This window comes from Zea mays, chromosome 8 (assembly GCF_902167145.1).
Source record: "Zea mays cultivar B73 chromosome 8, Zm-B73-REFERENCE-NAM-5.0, whole genome shotgun sequence".
Lineage (NCBI taxonomy): Eukaryota > Viridiplantae > Streptophyta > Magnoliopsida > Poales > Poaceae > Zea > Zea mays.
Window position 1 is genome coordinate 68094686 of NC_050103.1, and position 11946 is coordinate 68106631.

Consider the following 11946-nt stretch of genomic DNA (forward strand, 5'->3'; position numbering starts at 1 on the left):
TAGGCCAGATAGCATGCTTAGTGTGTGCATGTGTGCCCGTTTTCAAGATAACCCAAAAGAGTGTCACCTAGTGGCTGTTAAGAGAATTTTGAGATATCTAGTTCACACCCAAAATCTAGGTCTCTGGTATCCTAAGGGCTCCTTTTTCGATTTATTTGGCTACTCTCATTCAGACTATGTCGGTTGCAAAGTAGATCGAAAAAGCACCTCGGGGACTTGCCAATTCCTTGGGCGGTCCCTGGTGTCTTAGAGCTCTAAGAAGCAAAACTGTGTTGCACTTTCCACTGCCGAGGCCGAATACATAGCTGCTGGTGCTTGTTGTGCTCAGTTGCTATGGATGAAGCAAACCTTGAGAGATTTTGGCTGTGATTTTAAAAGAATCCCACTACTATGTGACAATGAGAGCGCCATTAAACTAGCCAACAATCCCGTGCAACACTCTAGAACCAAACACATAGACATAAGACACCATTTTCTGAGGGACCACGAAGCAAAAGGAGATATCGAATTATGTCATGTAAACACAGAAAATCAACTAGCCGATATCTTTACAAAACCCCTCGATGAGACTAGATTTTGCTTTCTTAGGAGTGAATTAAATATCTTGGATTCTCGCAACTTAACTTGAAAATGCACACAAAGATTTCTTGATTCACTATTCTTTGGTTGATAGGTTTAAAGCTTAGTGATGATCATTCAAAACTTGGTGAAAATGTTAAAGTTCAAATGAGTTTTAGTGTTAAAAACTTTTTAAATTTTTCACTCGAAGCTCAACTCGCTTGGCCAGCTGAACTTCGGAGCTGAACTTCAGCTCAGCTGATTTTAACCAGGAATAACTAGGACCTTCCTGGCCGAAACCAGTTGAACCGGTATTGGGGACCGGTTGAACCGGTCTGGTTCTGACCGGTCAGCCTGACCGATTTTTCTGTCTGCGCAGCCCCTTTTTGCAGACCGTGTCAGCGCCTTTTCAGACGACTTTTTTAGGCTGCACGGCAGCTTTTGCAGTCGTCAAGTCACTTCTGTGCAGCGCTTTTTTTACTTTTGCTTTTGGAATCTGCAGCTTTATTTAATGTCCTGTCAGGTCACTTTATTGCAGCACCTTTTTCAGCTTTTACTTTTTACAGAATCTGCTTTTTACTTTTCACACTTGTCAGGTGTAAATTTTTCAGATGCGTCAGAACTGTTTTTTGCCTTTATCCTCTTGACCGATTCTGGTCCTCAGACCACGCTACTCAATAGCGGTTGAACTGGTCCTGGGGGCGGTTGAACCGGTCCCTGGTGACCAGCTCAGCTGCCTATTTATTTGCCCCCCCCTTTCTCTTCCCTCACTCACAACCATTCAAGACTTAGTCTCTCAGCCTTGTTTGAGCCTCCTCACTCACTCACCTCAACCGGTCCAACGTTCCAAAGCCTCTCCAAACATGGTGCGTCGCCGCAACCCATCCATGATTGAGTTCAGCAGCGACTCACATGAGATTCAGGAGGAATCTCCTGTTCCCTCTCCTCCGCCTCGTCGTTCCCTCTCTAAGAGAGGACGCGACTCTGGTAGGATGGAAGGAGAGGGTTCCTCTATGCCCTCGCAGCCGGCTCGCGGGAGGTGCCAAAAAGTTGGTGCGTCTCATCCTCGTCGCAGCACTTCCTCCTCTGGATATGCTCCTTGCCAGGAGGAGGATGGGGCATTCGATGACTTCGTTGATCTTCCGGCGTCTGATGCACTCTACATCACCGGCCTGCACATGCATCCGGCGAATGTTACCCGCGGACCAAATGAACCTCCCGTCGACTTCTCTCTGAAGGGACTGGACACCCTTCAGTGCCTGAGGTTCACTAACCCTTCTCTCACTCCTCGTCATCCTGGTGTCCAAGACCCTCAGTTCTGGAATCTTTTCCAGGCTGATTTCTACAATTCAGTCATTTTGTCCTAGAAACACCCAGTCGTTAGGCATCGATTTATTGACTGGGAAGGATATGAGAACATGGGAGATGCTGATATGACGTCAGCTCTCCGCAACTTGGAGAGAAAGGGGTTAAAAAATATTATGACCATGGAATACGCCTGGAATGACGAGGTGGTAGCTCAATTTTATGCCACCCTCTGGGTCAAGAAAGTAGATGAAGCCGATGGGTATGATTACCCTGTCATGTATTTCTTCATCCAGGGGAACTGGCACAAAGTCAGTTACCGTCGTTTTGCCCATATTTTGGGCTTCTCTGATGCTGATATTAAGGGCAGCAACATGCGAGTCCATGACATTAGGCTGCCCATGCGGGAAGAGACTGAATTTATTCATGTCTCTATGGATCGGGAGTTCTGGACGACCGCTAACATGCATAGGTACTATAGGTACCTTAACTCTTTGTCCAGGATGATCGTTCTCCCAAAGGGCGGGAATCAAATGAACGTCCTTGGGGAGAGTCGGGTCTTCCTTCTCCTCCTTGCTCCCAACAGTCTCGCCCGCATTAATGTGTTTGACATGATCTGGGAAGAGATCATTCGTGCTTCCTGGTCTCCTCTTAAAGGGTGTCTTCATGCACCCTTTATCATGAAGATGATCGAAGTGGTCACCCAGACTCACTTCGAAAAACCTGTCAAACACTCCCGCTACGTACCCTACCGGGTTGATTCCTCCAACCCAGATGCTCGTACGAAGCGGGCTCCCTCAGGGTCTGGAGGCCCTGCCTCCTCTGATGAGCCACCTCCTCAGCCTCCACATCACCCATCCTCCTCTCGCGCCGCCGCTGCCTCACGTCTGATGGACCACAGCGGGAGAGGAAGTGGTCCGGGCCAGGGACGGGTAGAGGCCGGAGACTTTTCATTCGTCTGGCCAAGGGCCTTCTTGGCGTCTTCGCCATGTGCCGCGCCCGGGCGATCGAGGAGTCTGTGCGCCGTCGCAGGACCGACCGGTTGCATGAGGATTTTCTTCATTATGCAGCCGAGACTGGTCATCCTCTCCCTCCCGGGTCCCCTCCTCCTCCAGCCCCTACCTTTCCCGCAGACCTTAATGAGTGGCACCAACAGGAGTTTGGTGTGCCATTCATTACCCCGGAGGATGAGGTCGAGGACTATGATGACCCTTTCTACACCTTGGATCCTCCTCATCCTCCTCCTCCTCCTCCCTACTCGGGTCAGGGACCCACTCTCGGTGACCCCAGGCCGTTCGACTCTGGTCACTATCCTCCTCCTCCCTACCCGAGTCCGGGACCCATTCCTGGTGACCCGCGGCCTTCCGGCTCTGGTTACCATCACCACCCTCCTCCACCTCCTCCTCATCATCGTACATCTTCTGCATCCAGTTTTTCTGCGGGTGATGAGCCCCCTAGGGACTCCTCACTCGAGGAAGACATGACGAGGACTTTCTTTCCCAACTACACATCATATCCTCCGTCCTATCCTCCTCCTGGAGGATATTGATTCATGTGTCCTCTTCTCCCTCTCTCTTCGTTTTTGGTACTTGCTACCAAAAAGGGGGAGAAAATCCAAAATTTGTGGTTCTTTTGGTTATGTATTTCTTTTTTATTATTGTTTTTGTTTTGGCCACTGTTGTGGCTTGTATCCTCTTATTATTGTATGAAATAAAACTGTTGGGTTATTATTCAATGTGATATGATGGTCTTCTGGCCATCATCTTTTGTCCCATCAGTTTGTAATGATTGCTTTGCTATGAAGTGAACATGATGTGTGTTTAGAGATAGTCATATGCATCACAACTCATGTTATGACACTCTTGCACCCCTCGGATGGTTGTATTTAGTATGGTCTTGGTTACTATCTCTAAATGTGTTGCTCACATGACATATTATGTCAAAACATTGGATTCACACTTGTGCACACATTTAGGGGGAGCCATCTACATACAATCATTCAAAAGAAATTTTCTATTTCAAATGTTTATCTTTTTGACCTTAATTGTTTTGGCATCAATCACCAAAAATGGGGAGATTGTAAGTGCAATCAACTCCAAGTGAGGGTTTTGGTGATTTGATGACAAAACAAATAAGGGTACTAACAGTTTTTGTTCCCAATGTATGATTAGAAAGAAACAGGAACTTAAGGAAGCACCAAGGACTTCATGCAATGGACGTATAAAATTTTATGTAAAATCTTGGGTTACATGATGTAATTCTTCATTATTCTTTTTCGCACAGGTAAAGGTGTTTGCTATAGCTCAAGTCCCCAAATTCAAAAGCTATTTTTGAAAACCAAAAATCACTTTAACATTCTTTGGTTGACCATGGTTAGGTTTGAGAAACCTAGAGTGTTCTTGCTGAAAAGCAGCTGAACTTCTTCAACTGCAGCTGAGCTTTCCAGCTGAACTTAACTTCAGCTGAGTTGAGCTTCTTCAGCTGCAACTGAGCTTTTCAGTTGAGCTGGACTTCAGCTGAGTTGAGCTTTCAACTCCAGCTGAACTTCAACTTCAGTTGTGGACCTCTTTGACCATACACCAGCTGAACTTGCCCCCGGGCAGTTGAGATGGGGTTTTCTCTCCTAAACTCTCTGGTCTAGACCAGCTGAACTGGTCCTGGGGGGCAATTCAACTGGTCTCTGACCCCTCTAACTTCTGACCTGCAGTCTGCCAGTCAGACTGGCAGTCAGGTCACCAGGGTTGTCAAGGGGCTGTTCGACCGTTCTAGGGGGCGGTTCAACCGGTCCTGTCATGTCTGACCAGCCTGCAGGTCAGTCTGCCAGTCAGTCTGGCAGTCAGACTGGCAGACAGTCTACTGACCTGTCAGGGGGCGGTTCAATCGGTTTTCTGCGGGGTTTCTGGTCAAACGGCTAGTTTTTGAGCCGTGACTATAAATAGAACCCTCCACCCCCTTCTTCAATGCTATTGTACACTTACACATTTATTGCTCACCTAACTTGAGACAAAGCACTCATTTCTCCCATCTCTCTCACACTTAAATCTTCCTCAAGATTCAACCTTGTTGGAGGAGCTCTTGGGTGTGAGGTTTGTGCTTGTGCTCACGATTTGGCTTTCCTCTCCCATCTCTTTTTAAAGACTTGAGCTTGTGCAAACCCCTCTTGTGCTTTTTGGTGTTTTTGAAACCCTAGGTTTCAAGATCTTTTGAGGTTGCTTGGGAGTCTCCAAATTTGTGGACGACCCCAAGAAGTTTGTATCACCCTCTCCTTGAGCCGAGATAAGAAGAGATTGCCTTGACCTTTGTGGTCGGCTTTTGGAGGATTAGGGTTGAAAAGGACCCGGCCCTTTGTGGGCTCCTCAACGGGGAGTAGGACACCTTTGTGGTGTGGCCGAACCTCAGATTAAATCTTGTGTCTTATGTTCTTGCTTGTCTTTAACTTAAGATATTTTTACTTGCAAGATTGACATATAGATTTTTCCGTAGAGTATATCTAGAAGTGAAATAGCCTTTAAGTATTCATCTTCCAATTCTAACTTAGTTATACCTTACTTCTCAAAAGGACTCACGAAATACTTTTTCGAGTAGATTATAGTCTAAAGTTTATAAAACAGTTGTATTGGTTCAGAGTGGTTCAACTTGCGCACGTAGCTGTTGAACCGGCCTGCACCAGTCGAACTGTGTATTTAACAATCTTTCGAAGTTTGTTGTGAAAATTTTCAGATTAGCCTATTCACCCCCTCTAGGCTACTTTCAATGTTCCAATAGACTCGCCATCTTCTTCGCTTCATCTCGCTTGGCATCAGCTTCACTCCGCTCGGTATCTTTGCCGAGGCTGTGGCACTCACCATCTCTCCACACCTGCCCTCCACTACCATGCTTCGTGCGCGCTCTCCCGTCCTCCGTTGCCACGGTTTGCTCGTGCTCTCCGGTCATCCCGCTCTCTCGATCTCGACAGCGTCGGCTCGTCCGCTAGAGGCAGGGCAAGGCTAGAGAGTGCGGGCACCTGAGCCGACAGTAGTGGGGCTAGTTTGTCATCGCCTACCGCGGCACAGGCGACAAGGGGAATGGACTGAAGAACGACGGATGCCACGAGCCCACGACTAGCGAGGGGACAAGAACGAGGGGGCAATGGCAGAGGCGGTGCTCCCGGAGCGACCTGTAGGACATCCTCCTCTTGGCTGGTTACGATAGCATCTACATGTGCTTTTTCTCGAGCATCTCTCAGTACTGGTGCTTGCTCTAGGCGTTTATGCTCGGCAAGTTCTTGGAGCACATCGTCCAAATGGCTCGAATGTCCCCAAGGTACTCGATGAAATGTCAAAAACGAGTTTATTTTGTCTGCTACCTTTTCCTCCGTATGTGATTACGTGTCCTTCCATCACATGTACTGGTCAGCTCTCATTGCAACTGTGGAGGTAGAAGAAGAGGTGAGGAGCGGAGATGACAAGTTTTCCTACAGTTTGTTTGAGCAGAAATACGAGTTGGAGGGAAGAAAACAAGATTTAGAGAGTCTGCTAGTTTATCTTACCATTTGAGAAGCTTTCTATTTTCTATTTTTCAGCGACCACATAAAAGTCTAAATTTAGTTAAGATTATACCTAAACTCTTGGAGTTGCTCTCTGCGAGATTCAGAACCGTGTCTGGTAGCCGATCGAGTTGACGCCTGGGCTGAAAACGAGCTGAGCCGAGCCCGGCTCGGTGCAGTTGCGAGGCGAGCCAGGCTCGGATCGGTCATGTTGCAAGCCTGACCGAGAGGCTCAGCTCGGCTTGGTAACGGCTCGCGAGCCAGCTCGAGCCAGCTTGCAAGTCTCACACTAAATCATGTTTAGAGTATAAATTATATATTTTTTATTATATATAAGATAAAAAAATTATGTATACTATATTTTTAGACTACAATATAAGTGTATCACGTATTAAATTCAAGAATTTCATTAAAATAGTTTAAAACATAATAATAATAATAATAATAATAATAATAATAATAATAATAATAATAATAATAATAATAATAATAATAATAATAATAATAATAATAATATACTCGACGTTGTTAGCTCGGCTCGCGAGCTAGACCGAACCGGCTCGGCTCGCAGTTCTGACGAGCCGTAAAAACAGGCGTCATCTCGGACTCGTTTTGGCTCGCGAGTCGAACCCGAGCCGTCTCGTCGAGCCCGAGCCAAATTTCCACGCCTATTGACGCCATCACTTTTTCACCTCCAAGAAAGTTGGCCCCGTACACCATTATGTACTATTACTTCCCTACAATTTTTTCACAGCTGAAGCAACCAAAATGTTTATCACCTGATCTTCCACTACACACTCTTCATTCCCACACCCTTCGCTTCTCACTCCAGGAAACCCACATGTTTCCAGCAGTACACGAGTGGGTGCGCGAGTGCTCTTTTTCCTCCCCTTCCTTTCGCGGCCTTTGCACTCCACCGGACCAGGACACGGTCACCACTTGAACCGCTTCCAGATCTGGAGCCGGCATGCCACTGTGACGCAGACACGGCCGAGAGGGACACCCAACCCAGCGGCGGCACCAACCGTTGCTTCACAGGCACCAATCATAAGCTGGCTGGGCTCCGAGATGCACCACTAGCGACACATCACCCACCCAGTGAGATCGCCAACCCAACGCAAACGCATCGAGGAATAGAAGAAGGCGAGGATAAAAAGAAAACTTTCGCACCACCAACTCACACTGACCGCAACTTCCCAACAATCTCGGTCCCTCCCTCCCTCCTCCCTAAACTCCCCAGCAACCCGCGGCCGAGCCCCGTAGTCCGTGCACCAGTTGTCTCGCGTCGTCGTCGTCGCCGGGGCTGCAGCCTGCAGGCAGCGACCTAGCTAGGAACGGGTGACATGGCGCGTGCGGCGGCGTCGGTGGCCGCGGCGCTGCTCGTCGTGCTCGGCGTGGCAGCGTCGGTGGCGACGGCGCAGATGGAGACCTGCAGCGGCGACCTCCCACCCGTGCTCGCCGCCAACTACTCCGGCCTGGCCTGCCAGCCGGTCTGGAACAACTTCGTGCTCCGGGTACGTACGTGCAGTGCACGCGCGCGCCGTCGCCATGCCTGTCCGCACTCCGCAGTCCGCCTTGCTGCTTTCTGTTGCTGTTCGGTGCAGCGCCAGTGGTTCGGTTTCTGGGGCTTGGGATCTCGCGAGAACAGCCAGGGGTGGGTGGATCTTGTTGCCTGCAGGCTGCAGGCGAGATTGCCACTCAGATGCTCTGCTTGCGTTGTTGCTTGTTGAACTTTCAGCATAGCAAAGCCTTTCCAGCGGCTGTAATAAATCGATAGCTGGTAAGGGATTTCTAGCTAAACGACGCAGCATTCTAGGCAGCAACCTGCAATGCGGAAATCCTCAGGATCAGAAATCAGAATCCGTTTTGGAGGTAGCACAGTAGCAGAGCCAATAGAGCTGAAAGCGTACAGTTCAGATAAAGGGGACCAACAGGCAACGTGCAATTGCATTATTGATCTACCTATCTATCATCAAGCACGACAAAGAGAGTAATGCAATAGTTAAAAAAAAGATCCTCGGCTGTAGCTGTTAGTAGCATTATATTTCGACTATCCATCCAGATTGTTGTGATGAACTGTGGACAATCTATATAGCAAGCACAGCATAGAGTACATCTGCATGCAGCATTTCTGACTGACGTATGAACCAAACCATCTCCTCATGTATCCATCCATTGCAATTGCAATTTTCAGTACCACCAGGACAAGGACAACGTGCTGCGGGTGGTGCTGTCCACGATGTACAGCACGGGGTGGGTGGGCATGGGGTTCTCCAGGGACGGCCTCATGGTCGGCTCCAGCGCCATGGTGGGGTGGATCGGCAAGAAGGGGCTCCCCCACGTCCGGCAGTTCGCGCTGCGGGGCAAGAGCAGCTCCAAGGTGGTGGTCGACCGTGGCTTCCTCGTTTCCAACGACCACGACCACACTGTCGTGGTGCAGCAGGCCAAGATCTACCTCGCCTTCCAGCTCAGGTTCTCCTACCGCCTCACCCACCAGCACATCGTCATGGCCTTCGGCAACAGCATCCCCGTCAAGAACAGGCTCACCAGGCACCAGGACAAGACCTCCTTCACCTTCGATTTCACAACGGGTACGTACGGTACGGTACAGCAGTCGGCTGAATGACACATTTTAGTGGCCAATCCGACCGTCGGTTGACATCGAAAACCACTTGAACTGCAGGCAGAGCTTCGGTGGACGGGTCCTTCCCATACGGCCTGCGGCGTGCGCACGGCGCGCTGAACGTGTTCGCGTGGGGAGTCCTGCTGCCCATCGGCGCCATCCTGGCGCGCTACTTCCGGCGGATGGACCCGCTCTGGTTCTACCTCCACGTGGGCGTCCAGCTCGCCGGCTTCATCATCGGCCTGGCCGGCGTCGTCGCCGGGGTGGCGCTGTACAACAAGATCCAGGCCGACATCCCCGCGCACAGGGGGCTCGGCGTCTTCGTCCTCTTCCTCGGCATCCTGCAGGTGCTGGCCTTCTTCCTGCGCCCCAGCGCCGACTCCAAGTACCGCAAGTACTGGAACTGGTACCACCACTGGGCGGGCAGGCTGGCGCTCTTCTTCGCCGCCGTCAACATCGTGCTCGGGATCCACGTCGGCGGCGCCGACAGCTCATGGAAGATCGGATACGGCTTCAGCCTGGCCGTCCTCCTCGTCGCCGTCGCCGCGCTCGAGTTCATGCTGTGGACGAGGTGGTCCAAGAACAGCACCGCCACCCCGACGTACTAGGAACCTGCTGCTGCACGTACCTTGTTGTTTTTCCGGGGTCGGATGATGTTTTGTGTTTGCCTTTGACCTTGTTTTTTTTTTGTTGTTGGTGGTGGTGGTGTATCTATATGATATATCCTTTGGAACTGCCTGCAATCGCGTCAGCGTGCGTTCAGGCAAGTGCACTGCCACTGCCCGTAGTTACTTCGTTCAGCACGCCTGGTGGTGTAGTGGTTTCTCTATGATTCTTTATTTGCCGAGGCATGTTATAGCCGTGTCTGATATTTGGCGACCTCTTCATGACTGCCGCCTTTGCAGAGTGGATTTTCTCCACACATGTACATGTGGCCATATATAAAGACTTGCCCTCAACTATCCATTTTGCTTTGAGGTTCGTGCTGGTAGAAGGAGAGAGAGCTGGAAATCAGCGGTTGAGATTCCTTGTGTGGCCATGTAAAATATCATAGGCACTAAAAGCTAAGCAACAATGTCCAAACTTGAATGTATAGTGTGTCTTGAACTCTTGTTGTTTTGTGTATTGCATACTCGAAGGCATGTATATATATATGTTCGGTAGCCTGAATTACATGTAAAGTACAAGTCATATTCTATCTTGAACACGTCTATAGATATAAACAATGATAGAGTTTGATCACTATACATCTAAAACAATGTAAAACAATGTCAATCTAAAACAATGTTTCATTACACATGATTTCACATTAGATCGCTAGGTGAAGTGTCTCAACACTAATATACATCATCTCACTCCAACACTCTCCATTTGCCTACCCATGGGGGTCAATATAGCCTCCTACAAAGAAGCATACGTTGGAACACTGCATATGCTGACAGTACAACCACTAGATGATATATGGCGGTCAATGGACCAATCTGATGCTATGCTCTCGTTACTAGCCATTACCAAGTTGTTTCTATTGACCATTGGGTCTTCTACATAGTTTGGTCCGATGCCACCCATTCGACCAGTCAAATGCCCAAATCCCCTTTGGAACATGTCCATATGCCATCAAACTGAAACTCTATGGTACGATGCTACACTATCAGCTCGGTTAGGTGCATATGTTTGTGTGAAGAGTGATAAGGTATAGTTCGATGCATGCTCTCGTGTCTAGCCATTACCTAGTTGTTTATATCGACCATTAGGCTCTTCTACAACATGTGGTTCGATGCCACTCATTAAGCCAGATTCACAAATCCCCTTTTTGGAACCTCTTTGTAAGCCATCATGCTGAAACTCTATGGTCCGATGCTACTATCGGCTTGGCTAGGTGCATATGTTTGTGTGAACAATGATAAGGTATATTTTGATGCCCCGTTCTTCAGATAGTCTAATGGTCAGCCTGATGCTCCTAGACGTCGTTAGCTAGAGTTTATTGGCCTATGGTATACAAGGTCTTGTCTGATGCTCTAGACTGATGCCCTATTTGACTTATTTTCTTTGTGATCCTTACTTCTTGCTTGGCTACTTTTGCTTGTATTTTAGGTCTTCTACATTGTTTCTAATATCTTTCTTGAGGTCTTGATTATTCATATCACTATATTTTCTAAGTCCAAGTTCACTTTTATCCTTTAAAATATAACTAAAGACACTAACAAACAATATTTGTTAAAATTGTAATATTGATTATTAAACACCAAAATGAAAACTGAAAGTCGCCTAGAGGGGGGTGAATAGGCGAAACCTGAAATTTATCAACTTTAAACACACACTCAGGCCGGGGTTAGCGTTAGAATTAAATTCAAGTCAAAAGAATGTTTCTCTTGCTAAGAGTTGCTCAAGGAATGCGGATGTCGTATGGGAGCCAACTCAAATCAATACTAGCAAGGAAACGTTAGAGAGGAAAAACAAATCAAATGAGAATCAAAGCAAGTGAACACGTTGATTTGTTTTACCGAGGTTTGGTTCCAAAGAACATAGTCCCTGTTGAGGAGGTCACAAAGACCGGGTCTATTTCAACCCTTTCCCTCTCTCAAACGGTCACTTAGACCGAGTGAGCCTTTTCCTTAATCTCACGGGTCACTTAGACCCCCGCAAGGACCACCACACACTTAGGTGTCTCTGGCTTCGATTACAAGTCTCTTGAGAATAACAAGGGAAACAGAAAAGGCCAAACCAAGCGTCAAGAGCAACAAAAGAACACAATTGATCCTCTCACAAGCTCTAATGCACTAGAGTTGATTTTGGGGACTTTGAGTGAATCGATTGCTTTGATTGTGTCTTGGAGTCTTGGGCTTTTGCTCTTGCAATGAATGAAGATTTAAGAAGGCTTGGATGGAAGTGAACGAGGTGGTTGGGGTATTTATAGCCTCCCAACCACTTCTAG

At 48.2% G+C, this 11946-nt stretch overlaps 1 protein-coding gene across 1 annotated transcript; it reads left to right on the forward strand.

The window, feature by feature from the left end:
* The first annotated feature begins 7480 nt into the window (after positions 1 to 7480).
* LOC100856943 (dopamine beta-monooxygenase) lies at positions 7481 to 9697 on the forward strand. Its single transcript, NM_001254829.2, has 3 exons — positions 7481 to 7902; positions 8583 to 8979; positions 9072 to 9697. Exons 1-3 carry the CDS (start codon positions 7732 to 7734, stop codon positions 9617 to 9619), a joined length of 1116 nt encoding a protein of 371 aa, NP_001241758.1. The 5' UTR covers positions 7481 to 7731; the 3' UTR covers positions 9620 to 9697.
* Positions 9698 to 11946: the final 2249 nt, after the last annotated feature.